The sequence below is a fragment of the Aulostomus chinensis genome, chromosome 11 (genome assembly GCF_037954235.1).
Source record: "Aulostomus chinensis isolate RoL2024-O1b breed Wild chromosome 11, RoL_Achi_v1.0, whole genome shotgun sequence".
Classification (NCBI taxonomy): domain Eukaryota; kingdom Metazoa; phylum Chordata; class Actinopteri; order Syngnathiformes; family Aulostomidae; genus Aulostomus; species Aulostomus chinensis.
Genome location: NC_141330.1, coordinates 18,261,835 through 18,289,433, shown reverse-complemented (window position 1 = coordinate 18,289,433; position 27,599 = coordinate 18,261,835). Strand labels below are relative to the sequence as shown.

General features: G+C 40.1%; 1 protein-coding gene across 1 annotated transcript in view; it reads right to left on the bottom strand.

The window, feature by feature from the left end:
• The window catches only part of eif3ea (eukaryotic translation initiation factor 3, subunit E, a), a 33,890-nt gene extending 11,923 nt beyond the window's left edge, over positions 1–21,967 (bottom strand). Inside the window, exons 1-9 of the mRNA XM_086217362.1 lie at positions 21,819–21,967; positions 20,953–21,070; positions 20,617–20,734; positions 18,226–18,268; positions 17,182–17,286; positions 8,285–8,410; positions 7,857–7,981; positions 3,473–3,599; positions 3,020–3,121 (exon numbers count right to left, since the gene is read on the bottom strand). Coding sequence (XP_086073488.1) covers positions 3,020–3,121; positions 3,473–3,599; positions 7,857–7,981; positions 8,285–8,410; positions 17,182–17,286; positions 18,226–18,268; positions 20,617–20,734; positions 20,953–21,070; positions 21,819–21,908 — 954 coding nt within the window. The 5' untranslated portion in view covers positions 21,909–21,967. The remainder of the gene's footprint in view (positions 1–3,019; positions 3,122–3,472; positions 3,600–7,856; positions 7,982–8,284; positions 8,411–17,181; positions 17,287–18,225; positions 18,269–20,616; positions 20,735–20,952; positions 21,071–21,818) is intronic.
• Positions 21,968–27,599: the final 5,632 nt, after the last annotated feature.

Genomic DNA, 27,599 nt, shown 5'->3' with positions numbered 1-27,599 from the left:
GGCTTTTGTGCCGACTGGACATGCTCTGATAAGACTGACAGGTAGAGCAGTGTTAAAAGCACCTGAAATAGTGTGGGCTTTGACCCGACAGCAAGCTGGGATTGAGCATCTGTTTCACCCTCAGTGGAGTCTCAATAAACAGAACCCTAGATGGGGAGGTCGAAGCAATACAAAGAGTTCCTAAAATGTGCATCTAAGTGTGTATGCAGGTCAGCGAGTGAGGGTGCGTGGTGAGTAGCTGTAATAGGATACAGCTCTAATATTGTTGACAGTATATGTCATAATTCTGACATGGCCCCTGGAGGCCTCTACACAGGAAAAATCTAATTTTCTCTTGGAACATGCTTTGTGTTCTTTTGAGGGTCTAACTAAGTAAAAACAAATCTGTGCAAATGAGTTTGGTTAGAACTTCCTTATTTGTAAAATGATGATTTTGGGAAGTTGAAGACTATTAGTTTAAAATGATTAGAACAAAATGGAACCTTCAGTAAACCGCTGACATGATTTATAAACATTTACTCCTGTGAAAGAGCCATTTGATCAGACCAGATGTTTTTGATTTTGAGGGTTTATTGTCAAGAGGCAAAAGATTAAAAAGAGGCCAAATAACCCAAAATGCAGTGTTTTATTCTGCTGCAGGTTCAAATTATCATGGCATCTGGAGAAACCGAGTTAACACTGAATATACTTAAAGCACAACACTTTCTCTACATCTGTTTAGTGTCCACTCACTATGAATCTGACAAGCTTTTCACGACAGGATTCTCCCAGGATTACATCATTGATGCAACACATAATTTAATAAATTAAATTAAGGATAAATTAAAATCAGATGTATAATTTTTCAACTTATTTTTATGCATATTTTGGCAAATCCCATTCAAAAAGTGTGATGGGAAAAGTGTATTTCAAGAAAACGTCCTTGATTCTAAAAAAAAAAAGTTGTTATGCTCACTTGAGGTGGTTTTTGCTTCTTTTTCTTTTGTGAGAATTAATATGCTTTACAGGAGATGCAAAAAAATCTGTTCCATAATAAGTTTAGACATTGCAAATGTTAAACTTGTTATTAAATAACAAAAATCAAAAAAAAAACAACACACAACTTGTAAACAAAAATGGATTGACTGAGTTTGAATGTGAGGGCAAAGACTGCTGTTCAAAGAATTTGGTCCTGATTCAAACACAAACCCTCACTGACACTCTTTGATGTGGACTGAATGAATGAGCAGGGTGAACGGCACATTATGGCCCAACACTGAATGGAAAAACAGCAGATTCTTCTGTCCATTTTCTGAAAATTTTGTTTAAAACATTTACAGGGGGGGAAAAAAACCCTCTACTACAAACTTTCAGAAACACCAAATTATACTGATTGACAATAAAATATTTAACACTGCATCGTGAGACACACTGACTTAGCTGTATGAGAATTTTGAGATGCTTGCATGTTAGCCTCCTTGTATAATGGGCCATGTGCAATGATCCTCACGTAGCTAAAACCAGGGAAATTACACAGCCGTAAAGATGAAATCTACCTTTAATGATGTTTTTTTTGTTTGTTAAAAATGCTTTAGGATTTACTTTGCTTTATACTGAAAAGTATTTGGTCTAAATGTTGAATTGTCCCAACCTTGCCTTGACTTTTGTCAAGTGTCTGCTCTGGACTTCAGTTGTTATCCATTTTCTGTTGTATTTTGCCCTTAAGTCTGCGTTAGGTATTGTATTTACTTCCTGTCTGTTTTTATGTTAAGCTGCATCTTGTCTGCCCAGCCACATTCCTGTAGTCTTTTACCCTGTCACCTCCTGACCCGCCATCCTGCTCTCAAGGTTTCTTGTACTGTTATCAGTTATTACATTGAATTTACTTCTGATTTCAATGGCAGATTTTCACAAATTTTACTATTGTTTCATGCTGGTCTGGTTAGTCTGCTCCAATTACCTCTGGGTTTCTCACCTGATTGTTGTTTTATTGGTTGGTTAGAGTTTGGCAACACTTCAGAACTTATACCCCTTTCACACAGAAACATGCGTGTCTATGCGGGTTTTTGTGCCCGCGTTTACTCGGCATTAGGGCGCATTCAAACTTCCAGCAGACTGAGCTCCCGCTGTGAGGGCTGTGTGCCTGTGTTTTTCTCTCTTGCACATCATCACGCTGACAACGACATAATTACAGTAGATCTATGTCAACGGGTCATATCGCGGGAAACCCGAGACAACGCGGGGTGCCTTTTTCACACTGCAGGCAAGCCGAGCAGAGCCGAGGCGAGCGGCTGAACACCCAGGACGCTTGGAGGGTCAGTGGATGCGGGTTGAAATGCCGAGGCGACCCTTTCTGAGAGCCCAAACACCCATGTTCATCCAGGTTTTTGGTGCAGTGTGAAAGGGGCTTTACATTGCTTACATTCGGCTTATTTCAATTAATTCAGTTCCCACCTCTGCTGCTATTGTTAGCTCTTTGGTCTCCCCCACAACACACTAATTAACAAAAACGCTTTTATGGATGTTATACAGTATGAGAAAATGTTCAAAAGATAAAATATAACGGAAATTTGGGTTCACAATGAGTAATTTGACATCATTCTTCTCATATATTATTCATCACTTATCCATTACAAACCCATAAAATAAGCATCTGCTTGCCTCTGGGGAGTTGTTTATATCTGAAATTGTTTACAAGTCTGATGGCTCATAGTAAAATCTGACTGAAGCCTGAGTCACAAATGCTTAAAAGGAGCTTTCTATCTGACAGCATCATACAAGACACAGACCATCACTGTTTTGTCTGAACTGGACCTGCAGACCTCCAGCAAACAGAGATGCCGCATGAGCAGACAGAAGGTCAGACAGCGATCACATGACTAGAAACCATGTTTACTGCACTGTTCTGTGTGAACATTTGACCCACAAATCCAATGCCCTCTGAAGTCCTCTGTGTTGTCACAGAGAGGTTCAGTAAACTAGGACCGACAACTCTGGCAGTGTCATGAGTGGTGATGATGTCACGGAGGTGCTTACTCACCGACTCACACTCCCTCAGTTTCTTCTGAGCGCTGTCAAAGTCAAAGTTCACATACAGGCACTCCACAAACTCTGTAATTGGATCTTTGTAGGTATAGGATTCCTGAAAGAAATAGTAGGGAAATTATTCTTATATCTACACAGATTCTGCCACAGAACAAAGCTTATTTTCATTCTAAATAAAGCTAAGCAATTTAAGGATGCAAGTAAGATAAATGCAGAATATCCATAGTTACTAGAATTCATGATTCAAACACTGAAATAGAAATCACTACTTCTCAGCATCCCAGTTTGGCCTGAAGGCTACTGCAGCCTGGCCCAAAAACTTGATATATTCTCCCAGTGATTCAAAGCAATACAAATGAGTTATATAGTCAGTTGCTCCATCTTCAAAGCATGCACAGCCCATAAACAGATTGTGAACAACATGAGATGTGAAAGGGAGGTTTGTTACCTGTTGTATGACCTTCACCAAATCTTTCAGAACCTGCCGGCGCTTACGGACATCCTTGTTTGTGATGACTGCTGTGGTTAGGTAACGCAAAATGTGAGGGCACATAGTCTGGATGGCGTTGAGGTACCTGGAGTGATGAGGACAAAATCAATCACTTATTAGAATGATCTTAGCAAAGGCGTGATCTTTACAAGGACACAAAATATAACGTATCGGCAACTTATTAGGCTCCAGACACTTCAAAGGAGGAAAAAGCCTTTGCAGCTAAACAGATGAATGTCCTGACAGAACCCTCCCTGCTGCTCCCGGCTTTAAGCCGTCTCTTTCATTAGTGTCCTATGAAAGTGAAGAGGAAAAGGAAAGCTGGCAAGAGAGATATAGATCAGTAAGCAGGGACCTGCCCAGTAGCTGAAACCTAATCCATCAGGCACTGATTTTTCAACCACGGGTCAAGCAGCTAAGGGCTGAACACCAGAGACAAGACACTCTTACAGACTGACTCTAATCCCAAACCAACTATGGAGACAGAATTCTGTGAAAAAAAAAAAAAGGTCAGGACACTACTAATCAATCAACCGACTGCATCACGAAAAATCCGTTTTTATAGCTACACAGGGGGGCAATATGAAGGGAGAACTAATACCAGCGTCGGTCCACTGTAACAACTGCAATGTGTCCTCGAGTCTCTGGAGCGCTATTGAAAGAATGATGCCGTTCTTCTCGAGGATATTCTTCCTCTCTTAGTTTTCTGATGATAGTGGTGGTGGGAACCAGTATCAGTCTAAAATCTCCTATGGATGTTTAATTGGGTTCAGATCTGGTCACTGCAGAGGCCACAGCATCTGATCCACATCATTTTCATCCTCACAGTGACCCTTTGTGTTCTGGATGGGGGCAACGTCGTCCTCTTCTCTCCCTTCATTTATTCAGGTTCTTCCTGTAATTTGTTACCCATAAGTCCAGAAGAACACATGGCGTTTAGAAAAAGAGCACTGACAATTTAATAGGTTGAAACAATTAAAGGGACAGGGGACCTGTGGCACTTGTGATGTCGAGTCTAAAAACAGCACTGGTTTTAGGAGAGGGCTCTCCCTCCCTCCCTTTGTAGTTGCCTGACTCCCATGAAAGACTGCAATACTTCTTGCTGTGTTCCTGATTAACTTACACCTACTCCAGCTTTTTTTTGTTTTTGTTTTTTTTTGGGGGGGGGGGGGGCGGGGGGTCCTCCAATCGCGAGCCATCCTGCATGAGTCACTACACAATATCTGAGGGGCTTCCCCCTACCCCACTTTCTTTTTTTAGATGTGCTGGCTCACTGAAGATGCTACTGAGGAATGCAGCCAAGAAATCACAACTGAGTTCATCTTTCTTCTGCTGAAGGCAGCGTTAGGAAAGAATGGACAGGGGACCAAATTCTCCTTTCATGGCTCGTCTGGAAAATTATGTTGAACAACTGAACAAGCAATCTTGCAGTCAATCAGCTATGAAATGGCCTTTGGGGCCAACAGCTAAAATTCTGGGGGCCTCTGGTGTAGCTAGGAGATATCTGGCCCACGACTTCCTTTTCTGTTTGCTGCTAATAATTCACTGTCCGATTAGCAACTCCATCCATCCATCGTCATCTTCCGCTTATTCCTACACATTAAGGGTCGCGGGGGGGCTGGAGCCTATCCCAGCGTCAACGGGCGAGAGGCGGGGTTCACCCTGGACAGCCAAGTAGCAACTCGAAAAATATAAACGGAGTTAAGAGAGTGATGGCGCCCATGAAAGGATTGTTTCACATGTTACATATGAGGGCAGATAAAGTGAAAAATTCAATTGTTTCTAGATAATGGAGGGTGCATTTATGCTACAGTGCTCCGCCTCTTCTGCTCTGCACACAGACTAATTACCTGCATGGAATCAAAGACCAATCAAATATCACTGCAAGAACTACTTGGACTACAAACTGAAACAAAAACAGAGACTTGTGGTGCCAAAGTATTGCCCTGTGCTTCCAGAACCTGTTCATAGAAATGACTGAATGAGTGATCATATATGATTGTACACAAGATAAAGTGTTATTCTATTACTTTCTGCTTTGCTTGCACCTGCATCCTTCTTACAAAAAGGCTAAAATCTCCCTTTAATCAGTTCAGTCTGTCAATAAACCAAACAAGAATTTGGCCCACATGTGCTGACTGCAGGGGTAATGGAGGTCAAACTTGGAGTTGAAGTTTCAACCACTGGTCAGGCTTCAGCCAAAGGAAGTACTGGTCAAGAGATGGGAAACAAGAGCCAAGCCTCAGTGAGGAAAACATGAGGTTTCTAGATTGTGAAACTGCAAAGCACACAAAACTACCTCAGTTTGTCCACACAGAGGGTTGGGTGTGCATTTCATGAGTAATTATTGGGCAGACCTCCTTAATCATCCACAATAAAATTAAAAACCAAGTAAGATGCAGGGAACCAGACATTTGAGTGTGCTGTGTTGTGGTCTCCTGTCATGATGTCGATGGAGCCCAATCATCAGAACAATTATACAAGCCTGCAATCAGAATGGGGGAGGGGGCTCGAAACATCAAAATAGGTGGTGTGCAAATTTTAACACAGTGTATAAAGTTTCCGATCTGCGATACACATGGCCTCCTCCTCGACTTGAGTGTAAACAGACCACACGAAAACACACACTTCTCAAACCACTTTAAAAACACCAGCAGGGTTATGAAGAAGCCCACCACCCAAAAAATGTGTATGAAAGCAAATGGCTTTCCCTCAATCAAATGACTGATCATCCTTCCAAATCCCTTTGGGATCATGAAATATTTTATAATTATTTCAAATAACATCATGAATACAATTAATTTTATTCCTTGGCTTGATATCAAAGAGGATTAATTACAAATACACTATCAGCTGCTATAAAAAGTGTAAAAATAAGTCTTGCAAATACATTTAGTAAAATACTATCATCGAGGGCTCGACACGAACAGCCCTGACCTTCCCTGGGACCTTTTTGGTTCTTGGTCAGTGCTATAAGGTGTCTGCTCTCCATTGATTTTCATCTTAAAAATAAGATGAAAGAAACTGTACACTAACTGATTTTCAAAGTAAATATTCATATACAAAAACACCTTCTACTCACAGCTGCACTGATGATGTGCACTCATGATGTCTGAATGTTGTTGCATGTCTATGCTTCAAGGCTGTCAAACATCATTATCTTACTTTTGGTGCAACGACATTCAGACGCCGGCAATCTTGCCCAAGGCTCAGCTCTCGGCGGCTCACGCAGCATGAATCACAGTGGGTCTCCCACATTTTGGGGCCAAAGTAAGTGTAGTGTCGAATTTGGTACAAGTTTGACTCTGGATGCATTTATAAACTTCACATAATGTGGAAACAAAATCAGATTTAAGTTTTTTAGGAGAAAAGACTGCAGAGTGAAAATAGCTTTGGCTCAGTCGTGACTACGCAGTAGGTAAAGCTATGTTTTCAGCTAAACAACATTGAGTGTAGGTCACCCGCATTTTGGACGCAGTCAATAAATGATGACTATAGTTAATGTGTGTGTGTGTGTGTGTGTGTGTGGGGGGGGGGGGGCAACTACTTTAACCGGCCATTCAAAAGAAGTTTTTTTTGTTTTGGTTTTTTGTTTTTAAGGGGTACGACAGTAGTGCCAATTTATGAGAAAGAAATAGGGGTCATGTGTTGCCAGACACTTGTTTTACTACCTGTTCCTCTTTTGTCTGGATCTGTTCACTGAGCAACTTAATAAAAATTTCCAAGCACTGACGCTCTAACTCCTTTGTTGAATACACTTCTTAAAAAGACAAGTTTTCTCATTCATGATTTGTGTCTTTGACCTCGCAGTGATTGTATTTCTATATTCAACTACATGGTCTTTGGCTTTCTTGAGTATCAGGATGGTCGGGAGTCTGTATAAGGCAATCAAAAATGTGTGTGTGTGTGTGTGTGTGTGTGTGTGTGTGTGTGGTGTGTGTGTGTGGTGTGTGTGTATCTCTCTCTCTCTCTCTAGTGTGTGTAAAAAATATATCTATATCTCCATATATAGATAGATGATAGATAACTATATATAGATATAGATATATAGATATAAAGATAGATAAGGGTAGTCACTGTATAAACTGTGATGGTTAAAAGTCGATTTTAGGATGAGGATTTTCTGGGAAAAAAAGTTAAGTTTGAGTCGTGACAACATGACACATGGCTCCACCAAGCTGTGGTGCTCTGCCTTTCCTGTTGCCTCGGCTTTGTTATAAGGATCTTATCTTTACAACTACTTCCAGGTATTCTCTCAAGAGTTTTACAGTTTTCTGGGTGTAAAGATAGGAGTTAAAACAAGAGGGTGAAAAAATTGTACTGGATTATAAATTGTGCTTACTGTGGCTGGTAGAGAAAGAGCTCAATGATATTGTCTCTGCCCTTGGGATGGTTAAAGAAGACAAAGAGAGACCAGTGGATGAGCCATGTTCTCTGCTGGAGAGACTGGAGAGGGGAGCTGACAGTCTGGACAGAAATAAAGAGAAGACAGCAATACAATAAAGAAACAGTTCTTAAAATTCAATTTGACTTCAGAAATTTACTGTAACTAGACACAGCATGCTACAAGAAAAAACTTCAAGGTTATTGCCTCCTTTATGGCTATAAATCAAATACTGGCAACCACTTTACACTGTTTCTAAAGTAGTGTGATGAGAAAATGTAGGTAGCAAACTAAGGGCACAGGAAAGCTGTCCTGTCGATTATATGTCAATAAGATTGTTAGGGGGTCTGAATGTAGTGTAAAATTCTGAGAAGTGGGGAATTTACATTGTTATCAATGGTCTCCCTCAGGCGAGTGAGGTCCTCCATGGCTGCCTCCCAGTTCTGCATCAGGATCTCAGAGGCCAGCTTGCCCCACAGAGAGTTCAGGGCATTCCTGTCCGTTGATGGGACCTTTGGAGCAAACAAAGTAATTGTTCAGATGTGAAACACAGCATCTTCTCATGTAGGTCGGCAGCCAACTGCTCAACAACTGCATCCCTGCACAGTGAAGACTGCAGCATGGTGCCGACACTTTGCTTATTTAAACTGGATAAATGAGTTTAATTATGTCATCGTCTGACAATGTAGTTTGACTGAAAAAGAAAGGCTTTTCCCAAAAACAAAATTTTCGCCGTACATGCCAGATTAAAAAAATAAATAAATAAATAGTGCGAAGGAAAAATCTCTTCTATAGGGTTGTGTCCTGTGTGACATTTGAATGAGAGGGAAAAATCTGCTGTCAAACAGTTTTTTTTTAAAAATAACCTTTTGAGTAACAAGCTAATATCCTATCAGGATAAACAGCTTGAACTTCCAACCAGTACACACAGCCAGTTGTGTCTTAACAGACATCCAGCCAAGCTGGAGGCAGCATGGGTACACAAGTGGCCCCCAGAACCAACTCCTTATATTCACATAACATTAGTGGAAGGAAACGCACCTAAATTTTCTTCTGGTTTTCTGAAATTTCAGATGAAGTGGTGGCACAGTTAGATGGAAACTTGACCTCATATTGTTTGTTTCAGCCTGATGAGTACCACCAGTTCATGAGGCTATGTGGTTTGTGAGATTAAGGCTGTGCTTGAGAGGTCTTCTTACTATGTAGCGCAATTTATTTACACTCCTGTGTGTACATTTCTCGACTATACAGTGTACTCAAAAATACCACAATGGAACACACACAGCATGTACTGTAGATTCTTTCTGCCAGTAATTCCACGGTGTACCAAAAAATTACCATAATGAAGCTTTACAAACACAAGACTTAAGTCTTGATTTGCTACGCTCTATTGACAAAACTACTTAGTTTGTATTATATGAGAGAAGTTAATAAATGAACAAGGCAGTAAGCTGGGAGCTTCAAGCTCAGCTGTGAGAAACCAGCAGATGAAACCCAAAAAAATTTGGCAGCGACACCAGTGGTGTTATGAGGCCTGAGTGAGAAAGGCCTGAACGATGTGACCAAAAAAAAAATTCATCCTATAATTACTTTGACAGACAGTGCCACTGGATATGACTCATGATTTTAGTGGGAAGAGAAGATGTTGTATTTCGTTTTCACTGAAAGAAATCTAACAATGGTGTGTTCTGAGGTCTCTACCCAACGAGCAACAACCCCGATGTCTGCTGAATATGACTTGTAATCAAAACCTTGCATGTCTTACAATGTGGATAATGTATCTGCCAAATAGCAATTCTGATAGTATTTTGATTAACTGCAGTTAAAGAACACCAAATAGAAATGTCACCGGCACATTATCATAGAGCTGCTGACAAAGCTGATGTCACTCTTGGTTAAACCAGATACTCAGATGCAGACCAGCAGACTCGGACTATCAAGAATCGAAATTTTAATTGTTTACATTAAAACTTAAAATTCATCCTGACTATAGGATTATAATTCTTGAGGAATTCTTAAGCCTGTGAGCAAAGGCGGATATGTCTGGGCCGCCTGTGAATTGTTCTCGCAATGATAAAGAAGTGTTGCATGTGAAAAGACAGTCAAATTTGTGAGAATAATAATCACCAATGTCTTGGGTCAATAAAAACACACACAAGATGCAACGTAAAATTCACTTGAAGTTCACTTGAAAACCTCATTTAAAAAGCAGAAAAGGGTAGCTGCTGGTCGCATGAAGTTTCCAAAACTATAAAGATTTATGTACTTTTATTCATTTATTATAATGCCTTTGGGGTTTTGGACTACTCCTCACTTACATTAAATGCAATTCCACCCTTTTCCAGTGAGGTTTGCTTTTTTTTTTTTAAACTTAACTCCACTTCAGTCACAAGAACGATAATTACAATAATTTCCATCCATTTTTTTTGGCAACTCTGGACAACTCCGTCGTTATCACAGGGTAATTAGCTTGAAATATGAACTGAAGCTAACAAGTCAAATCTTTGTGAGGATAATCATCCTCAAATATGTTTCAGACTACTGTTTCTCATTTCCAGAGCAGGCTAAAACAAACAAAAAAGACTCAGGTAATGAAACACAGGTTGAGAATGCCTCTGAACCTCAGCAGGGTAATCACTCTGTAGTGGACACTGGACTACACCCTAAGGCCCATGGGAGCCTCGCCATAATAGTTCATGATAACAACAAACACCAAGCGCAGTGACATGAGTCAAGCAGGAAGTCAGGGTGGGTGTCTGCTGAGTGGCCAGAGTAAGCTAGATGCTAACCACACACCATCGGACAGCCGCTGAAGTGGACTGTGAGACACGACAGATGTACAAGGAAAGGAAACACTAAAAAAAGAACAGGTTTCCGTTGGAACCACACAAATTGGCAAGATTATTCGGATATAAAGGTTTTCTGTTTTGTTTTTTTTAACTTCCTTAAGAGACCTCCTGATACTGATTCAGAGAAGTGCTATAATATGAGATGATGGCAGGAAAATATTTGGAAAATCTTTTGTGGTGTTCCCGCAAAGGAGAACACACTGAGACGGTGTGTCCATTTATCCAATCAGAGCTGCACAGTGTATTTGTGGGTTTTTAGGATATAGAGATGTCACAAAAAGATCAGTATTGTAACAGCAAGAGCTGAAAAAAAAACTTAAGACTGCACCGACAATATCACAAAGATCAGCGTTTCATCTGTTCAAGTGTTTGTTTGCCCCTCACCCCCCCCTTCTTGGAAGTCCTAGCCAGCAACATTTGGCTGACCTCCAGGTCATTATGGTAGCTTTTTACACACACACACACACACACACACACACACACACACACACTTTCCCTTGTGGCCACGCTAGAAAAATTTTGATACCTGGGTTTTTCCAGCAGTTACCTTGAATTTCCATTGGTTTGTGAAATGGGCACATTTTCACTGACTGACCAGCAACAATAAATTTACTGTGCTGGGGATCTGTCGGGATACTCAATCTTTATTCTTAACATCCAATCCCTGCATTAGGTGATGATATGAATAAGTTGCTCTTTTCGGTCTAGGCCGCATTGTAACAAGACCTGAGGCATGGATTTTGCAAGGCTGGCTTCCTTCGTTTAATTGACTGGGTTTCCCACGTTAAATGACTTTACGGAGCCTCACCTCTCCCATAAGGGGAGAGGGAGGAACAGACAAGGGGCCTGTGAGGATGGGAGGTCCAAAAACACTGAAGAGCAGTATATGGACTAATGAAATCCTTCTCTACCTTTCCCCCCTTAAAAAGCCTCGTGTATTATCAAGAGTAAGCAACACATATCCAGTTACAGTCTGATCTGGCTGGAACTTAAAAAAAAACACCAAAAAAAAGGTCAATAATTTGAGGGGTAAAAAAGACAAAATATATCATGCTGGACTTTGAATAACATACCTCAATAAGAGCAATTTTGGTTTATTCAGACTGAGCTGCAAAGCCATAAACTACAGTTAATGGAACAGTGGGACACATGCATTGCAGGCTTTTCCTAAATTTGTTTTTTTGGGAGGGAGTGAAAGTAGAAAGCTCTACTGAATTAGCCATCATTGTATCCTTGATGCTCCTCTTCCCTTATCCAGATTTGAGCCATCAGTGTAAAACTCATCAAATGAAGTACCCAACTGCTTCGGGTTAAGAGGGCTGTTTGTAGTGAAGAGGGTTCATCATCATGCAGAGACCCTGCCAAGTTTTTCAGGAGGGGACACTCCAGCATAGTGAATGTGCATGACTAGCTAGACATCTGAAAGACAAGCGGCAAGGCAGAGGAGGATCAAATGCCAATTAGAAGAAGAAACGATGGTCTTCATGTTTTCCCCTCTAATGAACAGACAAAAGGTTGATCTTATTCCTGTCCATTCTCTCAAGGCTGGCATGAGTTCTTGCTTTGCCACAAAGCTAAATCGTGAAACAAAGACAAACAAAAGAGGGAGTGACATGTGAGTGACACTTGGAAACCAAGGCTGGTTCCTCTGGTCATTATAGAACACTCAGCTGAACTTTCTATTCAATGCGAGACACCACCACAGGAATCAAAAGAAAGCTGACTCTGGTCTATCACAGGCATCAGCACAGCATCAGTGTATGTTTTTCCATCTACGTCAATACAAAAATGTTTTCATTCACAGACCATAATGCAGAAAGTGATGCTTGGGATAATTTTCTTCAGTTATGCTGGCTCCCATCCCCCCACTATTGTCCGGATCCACCAGGCCAGTGGCCTCACTGCATCCACTCATGACAATCATGGTTCCACCAGAGGCAACAAAGTTTATTTCTAAAGCGTCTCAGAGAATTCTTATGTTTTTTTTACTGAAACTGCATCAATCTGCTCTGCTTCATCAACAATTCATATCAGCCTTTTATGAAAAAGGGGGGCCTTCTTCCACCATTTTTCTCCTAAATTGTACAGCAAAACTTCACCCTACCCAGCTGTTTTGCTCATTGCTCCACCCTTTCATGCTCTGTTGCATGTGTGGTCATCAGCCACATCTGTCACCTGGTGGCAACAGGTTTTACCAAGAGGGTGTAATGTAATGGAGGATTTAATTCGTCCTTCAGTTCCCATGCCTGTGAAAACACACCCAGAGTGACCAGAGGAGGCGCGAGTGCAGCAACCAGGACATATATCTTCATCCACCTTCCCACCCACAGACACTGCCGATATGTCTGCATGGATGCCCAATCGTGTAAAGGTAAAGCGTGGCTTATATTTCTGCATCACGGCGATGGCATAGACCCTACGCTGTCATTGAGCATTCAAAGTTCTGCGTCAAGGGTACGCGTTGCTCTGCAATTCACCGCCAAGCCGCTAGGGGGTGTGGCTGTGTCTTTGTACTTGCTGACCTCCTCGATAATCACCACAGAAACTTTTAAAAATGGCAGTGTTGTTGTGCTGAACCGGAAATGACGTTCTGAGAGGACCAATCACAGTCCTTGACGTTCACGTCACAAAGCGTAGTCAGGATTTTTTGGGAGGTGCACATCAGGCTACGGCGGAGGGTCCGCGTAGGGGTCTGCGTCGACACCGTAGGTACGGCATCACCGCAAAGCAGAAGCATAAACCAGGCTTAAAGCAATACAGGGAACGCAATGGATCACTGCACTACTTGGGGAAACCATGGGTGTTTGAGAATATTTCTTACTCATTTGAGAAGATTTTATGTTTAGATTCTGGACCAAAAACGTACAAACCATTTTTTTTTTAACCTTAACACCCACCTGCATTAACTTAACCTATGTTGTTTGCAGGCTACTTTAGTATTAAGTAGGACAGAACCACATTTAAAATGGCAAAAACAGACACCATTTTAGCACAGAGCTTTCCTATCCATGGTAGAGTATGGATGACAATTGTGAAATGGAAATGATAAAAGAATCAAAACTGTATGCATCTGAGCTTATCAAGTCCTTTCACCAAAAAATCCTTGGACAAAACACCCATTAAAAACCCCAAAGACTTTGAGGAGGGGGAATCGTAAATACTTATGGCACAATGCAGTGGAACTTGTCCCAGCAGAATCCCAGTAAAAAGAATAGGAGTGGGTATTGGCAAGGACTTCACAGTATAATCCGCATCACAACATTTGGGCCAAGATATGCTAGTGTGAAGATATCCTGATACATTGTGAAATTCAACATAGTTCACTGAAAAATTGAAAATAGAGCTGAAAATACATGTTGCTGTGTGTATGTATATCAGATGGCAAACATCTTTCCCTGGCTGCTTTACTCACTACTACAGGAAATGCTGCGCTGTCGAGTAGCTGGACCGCATTAACTACCGAAGCAGAGGTGCAGAAGTTGTATGTAAAAAATCACAATATATTGCCGCATCTATACCCCCCCCCCCCCACACACTTAACAGTGGTAACAGTGTTACAATGGCAGAGTGGTGGGTGATTTGTCACCTCAACCCAGATAGGAACAATACTGATGTCAGATTTATGCTCTGGTTCCACATTTCAATTCAATGGAGAATTAGCTACAAGGTCAAAGGTGACCTTACATGTGACCATAAAGCATCTCTCCGTTGTACAGAAAGTACAGCTTGATACCTAACATAAACACTCAATGATTCCTGGTACTTCCAACACAATGTCCCATACCCTAAACCCTGCAGAGGCCATACTCTGTTTTGACAGGGACCACTATGGCATCCAAATCTTGACAGGCAGCAGTCCTTCACACATTCACTACTTAGTTCATTTTTCAACCTCTCTGAGGGCAAACGGAGAGAGGCAACAAATGCCAGAAGCCCAGGCAACCAGTCTCTGTTTATAGAGGAAAAAAGTGCACGTATGCACTCACAAGAATACTGCCAGTGCTCTCTGTGAACTGTAATTATATTCCTCTGCAAAACATAGTTATGCATTGTCTGATTTTCAGAAACATTTATCTTGAAAAGTATTTAATCCGTCTTTCCAAGCATTTTAGAAATTTGTATTTGCCCTTCAGCTCATATACACACTCACACACACACACTACCAAGTACACACACTCCCAGAAACAGACCGCCAAATTTGTGCAACCCCCTGGATGTCAAGTCAGAGATGCCTTGCATGCCATGAGTTCAGAAGTCGTGACAAGAGACTCTCTGGCCACAACAGTGAAATCAATAATCTGTCCACCGAGGCCCGCCCCGTGAGAAGACTACAGACAGATTATGCAGTCCGCCGCTGATCACTTGGCCCTGTAAAAGATCCTCCTCAAGACCAAGACCAGCATTCTCCTCCTAATACACAGGACGTGCAGGGAATTGAACAGGCAATGACGTAAGCTTTTCACATTCAGTTACTTCAACAGTTCTTTTCCCTCTCCTGTGCAAGCACTGGGCATTTGGGGAACTTAAGTAGTCTGGCAAACATGATGCGATATTTGATTGTATGTCTGGGAAATGACAAGAACCAGTATACAAATGAAAATAGTGAAATACTACAGTGAAGGTGAGGTGACAGTTATACAGTTACATTTCAGTGAGGGCTGTCATAATATCCAAGTCTCACTACACAATCATCATTACCAAAAGAATTCAAAATGTGGATATTACCCACAATATCTAAAGGAAGCCTGAACAAAAAAAAATCAAAATCATCTTGTTGTGTTTTCAGGGGCTGGGAAGGCCAGCTGCCAAACCCGATTGTATTTGCCATACTTTCTTTGTTTTTCTTCTTCTTCCAAGAAAATCCATGTTTCCATGCATGAAAATGTCCAGTCCAGTGCCAAACATTGTCAACTGACTTTGTCGACCAATAGTCCTGGTGGTGGTCCTACAGCCACGGTCCAAAATTAAAATGTTAGAAAATTAACAACAAATGAGCTCTTGGTGCTAAAAAAAAAAAAAAAAAAAGTAACGAACTCAAGTGACACAAAATTTGCTCAACTGCATCTTCAGCCGAAATTTTGATTAATCAAAAATTGAGCCCACAGCGCATGAAAATGTTTTACTGTGAACCATAATGTCAGCGTCAACGTCAAATTCTCACTAAAAAAGGTATCCAATGTCCATAAAGAGGCAGAAAATGTTCCTTTCCATTTGTGATGTAGTGTGGAAATTCAGATCTTTCTCAACTTAATTTTTGAAAAAGTTTTTACATCTTTCCTCAAGTTAGCCATTGCACTCAATGGAAAATAAGACTTTTCTTGACATCAGTGCATCCACTTATGGAGCCATGAACCTTTGTAAAACTAAATTACTGAAGTAGGCAACTTCGCAGAATTTTGTCTTTGACACAAGTTTGAAATCTGCGGTTAAATGAAGCATAATGGAGCAAAACTACACAATCCCACAGCCCTCTATCCACGTCTATACAGCTGGTTCATTTTTCCTCTTTCTACCTCTTCCTCCTGAAAATGTCAGATTGCACAGATGCACAAACCCAGAGTCATCACAGTACAGCAGCTTAATTTTGTAGGTAAATAAATCATACTCAAAATGAGAAAGGTGGAGAGGCTGTAACGTATGAGAAAGCAATAGCACCACCCACTTTGAAATGGATAATTACTGCTAGTGGATTTTTTTTAAATATATTTTCATGTCTATTACTAGCACAATATTGATAATCTGTTTTAAAAAATAGAAATAGCAGATACTAGTAAATCCCTATGGGAGCAACATTCCTTATAAAATCTAACCCTTTTCCACTATAAACAAAATTTTCTGGTAGTCCATGTTGTTACTGTCATGCGGTAGGGAGTGCTATTGCACACCTTTAAAAGAATACGGTGTATCCACATCCAAAAAAGCACAGAAACGGCTTTAGAAACAAGAAGACACTGCAAACAGATGAATGTTGCGTTTTTTTTTGGGTGCCTGTGGTGCTGCACCAGGCTGATTTAGGAGCCCTTCAGTAGTGGTGAGGAGGCGGATGGATGTGCTGGTTGTCCAGTGGGGCTGTGCAGCTCCACCAGGTCAATTACTACGGTTTATTCTTTTATAGAATACAAGGGTGATTTTACAAGTGAAGTGTTTTTATTTATTTATTTATTTTATGAGAATGGAAGCTTCAGTCTTGTTTATGTTTATATATATATATATATATATATATATATATATATATATATATATATATATATATATATATATATATATATATATATATATATATATATATTTTTTTTTTTTTTTTTTTTTTTTCATAATCATAGTAGAAAATATTCTGGCGGTTTGAAAACGTTGGGGGTCGCAAGCAAAAAAAAAAAAAAAAAATTGCCAGCAGGGAAAGAGTTAATTAATGTTAACACAAGGAGAAAACTTACCAAGACACGGAAGAAGTAGAGGTATTCTGCAGCACCAGAGTAGTTTCCGCACTCATACTGGAACTTGGCATATCTGTACAGAGTGTCCAAGTACTCCTGACGGAACTTTAAGAGAAATATCAGAGCGTCAATATCACTATGAGGTAAATTATGAATTGTCTCAGCTAAACAATATTTGGACATACAATATTTGTAACTCAAACATCGACCAAGCACTGGGGGAAAGATTCCAGTGTGATTTAGTTGTTGCTGTTCGAAACAGGAGGATTCAGGTAAAGGGTGTTACAACCTAAACAGCAAACATACTGGGAAAGATAATAGTAGCAATAAATTTCTGTAACCATTTTAAATCCATACAGATTCTGCAGCAGTGATACAGTTTCCCCACTGCGGCACACCACTGCTAAATGTATATATTGCCATGAATGGCAAGAGAATATAACTTGCCAGTGTAACAAATCTGCCAAGAAGTGGTCATGTGAAGTAAATTTTTATACATAAGGGTATCATTTCAGACTCACTTCCTATATTTATCTGCCCTGTTTCCTGTCCAGTATCACTGATGTCACTGTGAACTGGGGCCATTCCCTAAGACTCGGTGGAACAGTAGCAGGCAGTGGCAGGTCTTCTATCCTGCCCAAGCCCTTCCCACAGCAGGCTGAGGGGCACTGAGCCCGAGTTGTGTGGAGGTACACTTGAGGACAGCATGCAGGTCAGCGGTGTACCGGAGTGGGAGGGGACCGATGGAGAGTAAGAGGCCAAACATCACTATAAATATAGAACCTCCGGCATTCTTGCGGCTCTATCCACGAGTCCCCAACTACTCAGTTTATTCTTAACAATTCACCACAGAATGTAAATGTCTGCAGAATTTGTGCAAGCCATACAAACCCTGAATGTGAGTTAAGGATTTTGGGAAGTAATTCTACATTTGCCTGCTCGGCCTGCCCTCCCATTTCACCCCTAAAACAAGCATGGGTTCATACAAGAGCCATGGGAAATGCAGAAAAGTAGTGAGATGTCAGCAAATCAGGCACAACTTACGTTATGTTTTTCTGCCAAATAGTCAAAGAGCATTCGTCCATCTCTGCAAAAATAAAAAAGCAAGACAGTTTCAGTCGTTAGAGTGCCGTTAGACTTGAGTCACCATTTGGCTGACATACAGCTGTTCGGAGCTCCGTTCAGGTATATTTTTTTCCTCTTGTGGTCTAAATCAAGAGGTGTACATACATGAAGACCATGTCACTTTAAAACAGAGTGATGGGCTGTTTATTACATTTGGTTTGGCTAAAACAAATCGGTGCAATCCATGTCCAACACACTATATCTAATGAGCAAAGTGAAATCTGATTTCTCAGCTCTGCCTTTGTGTCTCTATGGTTCTTTTCAAAGCAAACAAATAAACTGTTGCATCCCAACTACATTTTGAAACAGCCTCTGAATTAAAATCTTTATTTGGACAATACTCTGAATGTTTTTCAAGCCATATGCAATTATATTATGTGATTGCAAGAGTGTACATTTGCTGGCACATGTGTGATTTAAGTCAAGCAAGTTTTATTAAATTGGTGCCAAGATTCTTTCAGGAAAGATCGTCTCCTGCTGAGAGGCTAATGTGGGACAGACCATGTAAGCTCCTGGGTGACTTCCCTGGAGTGTGGAATGTCAGCCTGCTGTGCATTATGGAAACACAGATCTGATTAATTATCAGAGCTGCTTGCCATATCACACGTGTCATTAAAAAATTGCTTCTTTTACATTATGATGTATAGCATGTTGGCATACAGTTTTACAACAATGCAGATGAATCTGGCTGGTTCATAATCTACAGCAGAATGTAAGTTTAATGCTACGCTGAATGACGCCAGAACGAGATCTTGTGTTGCACTTGTTATGAGATTTAGAGGAAAATTAGTTGCTAAGATGTCTCAGAATCCAAGTGTGCTCAGCATTACTGCGACCTTCTGCACTGAAAAAGTCTAAGAACCAAAAAAAGACATTGTGTCAAAGGCCAATACATTTGTTTTTTTGCTTCAACAGATGCAAAAAAAAAAATCAGAGTAGAAACTACAGGGCATTCTCAGTGTCTAAGGTTATATCCAATAATAGTAGTTGTTTATATTGAAATTCTACAGGTTTACATGATGAGGGTCGAATCAGAAATGGTCTCCAAGTTGCTGTAAAACCAATCTATAGTGACATCTCATGCAAAAAAGTGTATGGGGAGCAAATTTATGAGCTCTAGACGCACACATTTATGAGTACTTGAAAGCCCAAATACAATTTCTGGCTGAAATTTTGCTTAAATTGCTGAAAAGAAGGCTTGACGGAGTGTATTCAAGTGTGTCTTGAGTATGTAGCTCTGAGAGGGAAAATAAAGGCAAAGTAATGGGAAACACTTGGACTAGGCTTGAAAAAAGGTTGTCTTAACTTATCGATGGATATAGTCCTGCCACAATGGAGATACTACCATATACATGAGGTTAGGTCATAAGCTTGTGTTACCACAGTGATATATTTTGCTGAAAAGTGAACCACCGTTGTAGCACTTAAAATCCCAGGTTACACCCAAAGCTACCTCGCTAACCCAGTAATCCTGCATTATGATATAGGCCCCTGGTTAGGAATAAAGTCCCAATGGCTATTGTTCAATAGTTGTTCTAAGGCGGATAGTCTCCATTTCCTTCTGAAATGATTTGCAGATATGTTTGAATTAAGCTAAATGGACAAAGCATTGAGGTTCAAGTATAAATCTTATTCTCATTTTCAATAATGGGAAATCCTCTAATCCAGACTTAATGTTAAAAAAAAAGCACATCAGACATAATTTATGCCATAATAGTGGAATTAAACTATGTCCTTTGGCTCGGAAGAGAAGTCTTCATTAACCCCAGATGCTTTTGCTATTGTTTGACAAATCCAGTGGTATGAAGAAAAAAAATTATGTTTAACTTATAACAGACAAGACTCCTCATCCAATAGGAGGATTTCCTTTGGACTACATTTTGACAGCAAAACTAACAATATCATAAACATGTGCTTCAACAATGTTGCTGTTTTACAGGCATCAGTCTTGCAAATATGTGGCTTAAACAGACAAATGTCTACAGCACAACAACCAAGAAACAAGCAGTTCAAGCAAAGTAAAATGAAAAATGTTTGATTATTTCACATACAAATCTCTAAAAACTACATAATGTTCTAAATACAGGTTACAACAAATTTTTATTTCACCATGGACTTTGCTCAGTGAAAGAAAAAGTGCATCAAGTGATATTCCAGCTCAAAATCCAATTGTGATGCTGCTATGTTTTTTTTTCCAAAAATCATGGGAGCACAGCATAGAGTAAAACTCGCAACCTCAGTGAGGCAAATCATCATAAAATCAGCAACATCGATTGAGACTATGCTTGATTAAAAACCAACAAGCTTTACCTGGTAGACTGCATCTGCCTCGTTGTCTCCGGATCCTCAAACATCTTCACGATGGGCTCTGTCTCTGACTGAAGGCGCTTCAGCTGGGCCACAACCTCTGTCCTCTTCTCCCTTAGAGCTAACATGTGGAGAATAAAGACTCCATAAAGCAACATATAAATGGCCTGCACTTGAGTGCAGAAAACGCTGTAAAAACAAGGTTAACTGTCGAATTGATTCAGAGTTGCAGGGTCTGGAGCAGTACATGAAGTCTATGAAGCAATATTAATATCCCCTTGGTTTTGAGTGTGTGCTAATAAATGTAAGAAAGTGTGTAATATGCAGTGAAACACTTACTTTGAGGTATTTCTTTTTCAGAGTACAGGCTTCTGTACACATCCATAGCAAAGTCAACCATGTTTGTGTCACTGAGGAGCTCCAGTTTTCCATGAAGAAGTTCCTGCTCATTATAGATCTAAGACAGACAGGTGGCAAAAAGATATTTTTTTAATGCTATCAATGCAGGAAGTTCAGGTTTGATAACTGGTTCATTATTTTAGGCCTTTAATATTACGATTTAGCGAATGAACCCCCCCCCCCTTAGAATATGAATGTCTCAGTTTTGATATACCGCCGTTGACATTTTCATTTTAAAGTTTTATCACCGCTCCTTGGACGGCAGGACGTCGTTTCAAGTGCTGGATTTATTTAATCTTTTGTTCTCTTCTAATATATGGAAACATTTCCAGCAGAACGAATCCGGTTCCGAGTCATCCATTGCCCAGGATGTTCCTCATTGGACAGGGACATTTCCCACATTAAGTATGTATCGTGTGTAAGAGCACCGCCCAACCGTGTAGCCCGGAGTCTAAAATCACGCACTCCTTCCGTCAGCTGCTGAAACAGCGCGAGGCAGGCAGAGCCAATGTAAGCTAGTCAGAATGAAAAGCGTCACCAACGACACTCATTTTCCACCGTAAAAATGACAAATGGATGTTTTGTAAGTGTTCTTCATGAGTAGACGCGTTTGTAGACGCTTTATTTTGACCCTACAGTTTCATTTGCGGCTGTAAGCGAGTTTAATATGCATTTCTTTTCGGCTGGTGCTCATAATGTGACCAACTCCATGTGCCATGGCTTTCACGAGCGCTCTAACCGTGTAGAATTTCCCAAAAGTATTAAGAACATGTATCAGATTGTCTATGAGTTAATATTCTCCATACCTCTTTTACAGACAGGAATTCCAGCAGAGGAAAAACCAAATGACGGTCTAAAAAGTTGGCAATTTTGGTGGTGAGGTCGTACTCCGCCATCTTTGCTCCGGGAGAAAGGAAGTCGACGCAGCTGTCGTAGAGTGTAGTTGACCAATCAGCGACGGCCTCAAAGTCATGTGACACCAACGTTACAGAGCTCTTAAAAATTGATGAATTTGAGATGCTACAATAGCTGTGCACCACAATGTTCGTTTTTAGTTTGTTATTAAATAATTATGATAATTTTATTATTTTACAGGCAATCTCCTACTGTGCCCTGTTATTATTGACATAAATGGGAAACTCACACTCCATTCAAACGTGTTTAAATTATTATTTCTTTATTTGGATTTTGTAGCACCTGTGTGCTGAATGATGTATGAGAGTACACTACAGGACTGGTTTCATATTAATCTGCGGAGGGAGGGAGGAAGGTTTTACGTGTTCACCTTAAATCTCAATCATGATGTGTACATATAACCATGACACTGTGATGGGGGAAACTTGTGTCCATCTTATTGATTTGTCTTTTTTATACAAGGAGAAAAAAAAAAACTCAATTACATACATACATTTTTTACAAGTATTAAATACAATTCAGTATGCTTTGGAAAAGCTCCTTTTTTCACATGTGAGTTCCTGTCATACTTTCTCTTCATTTTATGGTTATTGATCTTAAATTAAGTCCAACTGTAACGTGGATTAATGCTGTTTCAAAGGTGTTAAAATTTGCTTTTCAATTTATGATTGCCAGATATTTTATAGAGTATAATAAGTTAATTCCACGACAGACACTATGTTTTTTATTATGGTTATTGGCCAAAATCAGTTAAAAAATAACATTTTTTTTATATTAGCAAAAAATCCATTATCATGCACCTGCTTGCCTTTATATCATGAAAAATTTCACCCAGCTACCCTTACTTCTTCCTTCCAGACCAAAAAACATCAGTAAGGTTCCCTGGAGATGGTATGCCGTTGTGAGTGTAAAGATGTTGTCCGCTGGGTCCAAGGTGGACCCCAGTGTCTGCTGGGAATCGCTCTCGCCCCTCTTTGATTAACAGTGACGAATGAATGAATAATTGATCAGCACCAAATTGCAGGAAACAGAGTTACTCAAAGTCTGTTTCAAAGCATGCTTACTCATGTATTTTTATTTGCTTCACTTGTTTCTCGGAATGATGCAAGATTTTGTCTTTTTAAATCTTTTAAAATTCCCATAATTTCCTTGTGGTATTGAAACAGTGAAACATTTCATTTATAAAGATTGATCCAAGTGAATGTTCTGTTGAATTTGAAACCACAGACTTTCCTCTAGACACCACCAATGTTTCCTTTAAAAGCCTGTGTATGACTTCTTTATGGAACTAAAGCCTTTTAAGGCCAAATATAATGATGATGATGAACCCACACTAACCAGCCTGCTAAATTTTAATGAAAACAATCAGATAATTTCCGATCATTTGACTTTCCACAAGGTTAGAATGTCTTCACTGTGCATATGAGCATCCTCCTTTTGCCCTTCTCACTTCAGCAGCTGCCTCATAAAGGTGCCCATGTGTCAAACATACCCAGCCAACACCAGCCAATATCAGCTACTAAATGGCCCATCTCTTAATAGCTTTTACTAATACCTTGTTTTCCCCACAACCCCACGACAGTCTCCGATCCTCAAACAATTCTTCCCTTGTTACCACTCAGCGCTCTCTCTCTCTCTCTCTCTCTCTCTCTCTTGCTCCCTTCCACTCATAATGTCTCCCTGCCGCCTGACAGCAGGTAGAAATGAGTCATAAACAGACACCGCTCACCCTGGCCAGTCACTGTTTTACTGGGTGCTTCTGACACAGTCAGCTCCTGCTCAATGGCAGCTCACTTTAAAGTCATAAAGAAAAGGAAAAAAATACAGGTTTAGCTCTGCTTAAGCATTTGTAAATATTACAATGAAATAAGGGGTCAACTGCTATATTCAAGAGTAGTGGCAGTGGGAATTTGCCTGTATTACTTTAATAGATTTAATTCAACAAACTAAAAGCTCCTGTCAGTTTTACTCTCCGGTATAGTTTTATCTGCCTTGAGCTGCTGTTGCATTTTTCCTACTTTATTTCTCATCAATAATTAGTTTAATTTCATTCATTTACTTTAATATTCCAGCTGAATTCTTGACATATTTGAATTATTAATAAAACATCAGCCAGCTGATTCATCAGGCCAATAAATGCTCACTGAAACTGAACTGAAAATTTAAAAAGAAACCTTAATTTCTGATGGTAAATCAATCGTAATCAAGACTTTTCCACATGTATGGACCTCAAAGTGTTTTACAGTGACGCGTCAGTCACCCAAACTGTCAGTGGAAGCATATGACAATGCAACAACAACATTAGTGTTGAAGAAATGTTCATTGACGTTCATAGTGCCATTGTTTTGCCTTAGCTTTTACCCCTCCTCTAAATTTTAGAGGAGATCTGATGTCATTTTGGCTTGGCGTCAGTATGTGCCCGTCTAGTAGTTATATTATTAAATAGTTGTATTTTATTAGATGTAAAATAACAGAAACTAATATATCAGCATGAAATATCAGCCATCAGCCTCCCTTCCTTCTCAAATATCCTCATTGGTAACTTAAAAAAACAATATTGGTCGACCACTAATATGAAGAATTGAGTTTGTTACATTTTATATGTAAAACTCACAGTCCTCTTATATTTTTGTTTATTGCATAATGGTGATATTTGATGTTTAAATCACTACTCTTTTGGTAAATTTCTTACTCATTTCAGCAAAGTTTTTTGACATTTCTAAGCATGAAAACCGCTCTGGCTCCTTTCAATCTTACTTAAGTGCATCATAATGACAACCCAGTAACATAAACGTGCTCTATTGTCAGTTTTCTGTGTAACTTGAGTTGTGTGCTCGCATTTAATATGCAGGCAATAATAGTTATTATTGCACAATATTAAATTAGGAAGCAACATCAGAAATATTCACTGGTACAGGCCGGGCCAATAGGCATTCTCAGATAGGTTAAATACCACAAGCTAAATTCTAAATGACAAGAAATCATGTATTTTAAACATTAACATGAAAGCCAAATTGCACTGGTTTCTCCTGTTTCAACCAAGTAATCTTCATTTTTTTTAAAAAGGTGCTTGCATTTAGGAAAAAACAAGCACAGCGATTTTTCCTTTCTTCAGAAGTTTCTTTTCCAACACCGCACTAACTATATTATTTTGCTGATAAAATAAGAACATTGCACCCATATTATCTCAAATCAACTAATCCCCCACAGAATACATTTTGTACTCAACAGAACACTGCGTGTTGTTTAGTTCTCCAGTTTAGTTTTTTGCTAGATGAGAGGATCATTAGCTTAGCTTAGCATGGAGGCGAAAACAGCTGTAGCTTTGTTTTATGATTCTGAACAAAAACAAAGTGTTAAAATCACATTTGTGGTTTTACAAGGGGCTTATGGGCTGTACTATTTTTCAACTGATGAGCAATGACCTAGAGCAAACTCCAGGAAGATTCTGCTCCCAGCCAAATACGAATCCCAGTTAAAACCGCAGTTTGAAGGGTTTATAATTAGGTTTTTGTACCAATTCAACAATAAAGATATAGCCTAACATGTTAATTAGCAATTGTTAAAGATGCCGGTTGGGGTTTTCTGTTATTTTTGGACAGAGCAAAGTAGAGCTGTGCCCGTTTCCACTCTTCATGCTAATCCAAGCTAACTGCTGTAGCCTTGTATTTGCAGACAGCTAGGCCCGTGAGAGGGTCATGAACCTGATCATCTCACTCTTGGCAAGAACTGGGCTAACCATTTATCATTAAGTATCAAACTATTCCTTTAAGGCTGAGGCTATGCAATTGTTTGAAGTTTATACACATGTGAGCTAACTTCCACAGCACTTCACCCTGCCTCTGCAAGGTTACAGTTCAAGGTAGTCTCTTCTGTAACATCATGTCCGAATGATGTTTCTGCAACTTCCTCTCACCAAGGTGCTTCTTGATCAGTTAAGAGGATGAATTGTTTCAAATGATCATAAATTCATTTGTGTTGCACCTTTCAAAAGCAAGGTAACATGCTTTGCAATAATAACAGTAAATGGGTTCCTTCAAATTCACACATTATCTCAATGCTTTTTACAAGGTAGGGTCAAGACCTTACAATAGTAAAAAGAGAACAGCAGTTCAACAGTAACAGTTCCCACCATGATGGAGCACTTGGCAACAGTGGCGTGGGGGGGGGGGGGGGGGGGGGAAGAGGAAAAACTCCCTTTTAGGAAGAAACCTCAGACAGAATGGACTCAGGGTGGGCAGCCGTCTGCCTCAAACAACTGGCTCAATAAAGAGGGGGGAGTCGAGACCAGGGACAGCTGAAGATACACAAACAAACACAAATACAAAAAGTTGACGAGGACCCTCGCATGAAGAAAAAGCCATCTCAAAAAGAACAGTCCTTGCTTCCCAGCTGAGGGGCCCCATATCGCAGAACCCCAAATAAGACACATGTTGAGATATTAGAAAAAGGGGATAGTAATTGTACAGTCTGGAATACTTAAAAGAATTTGTTCCCATCATCTCTCTTAGAGGGCAGCCAGGCGCTTTGGGCTCAAGACTTATCAAAACTTTAAACAAAGCCCATAAAAGTGAAGTAAATATAAACAGTCATCCACCATTTCGGTCTCTGTAAATCACAGTGTGTGTGTTTTTGTTGGATGAAGCCGTTGCAGGCAGTGACGGCTTTGACCACACATGATATCCAGGTTCAATACAGGGATGCTGCTGCCTGAAATTCAAACACATTTTAACATGCAAAACAGCAGTTGCCATGTTTGTCTTGAAGAAAATCCTCTTCAGCCTTGATGGGATACAATGTAAAGGGTGTGATGGGCCAAGTATTCAGTGAAAAACGTCAGCACTCCAGTTCCCTGAAAACCGTCTCGGTCAACAAATGAATCCAAAAGAAGGAGAGGAGATGACACTGCCAAAGACGCCCACCACTAGCTTCATTCTAATATCTGTCCAAATATAAATCAATAAGAATTGATCTGAAGATGAATGACTGTGCTGTGTTTTGCAAAGCCAAGCATCCCTGCACTGAATCAGAATTTCAGCATCTGATATGAATTTCAATGATTCTTTTGTAAACTTTTTAGATATGCATCACCTCGCTTCTAGTGCGTGTCAGGTTATAAATCAGCAGCCCACATGGGCTGCTGTTTTTAGCGCCCAGTGCTGACTTCAGCAGTGTCACACTCGATGGCAACGGGATGAAGGTTATCGACCAAGACTATCTGGGCTAGAAATTATCTTTCAGCAGGCACCCAGTGGCATCAAATATGGCCGAACACCTGGGTAGCACATGTCCGGTGCACAAACGAATACACGACAGCAATATGACAGAAGGCAGACAAAAGATCAATATTTGACCCCTCTAATCCGTCTCCAACAAACTCTGCTCCCATGCTTTCGTTATGCATAACTTCACTTGTCCTCTGCAATTTTCTTTGAAAACATGACATTACGGAGAACATGGCGCTATCTCCATATTTGCGGTTGTGAGGATTCATACCAGAAAAGCGAAGTGAAATCTGATAACTCCACTGTATGCTGTTTAGTTACAGGCCTTTGCTGTACAGGGGATGAGATTTGAATAATCTTCTTCCTGTGGATTCTACATTTCTGTAATAATTGCTATTGTGTGTGTTTATATAGCTAAGTGGAGGGTTCTGACTGAAACCACTCTTG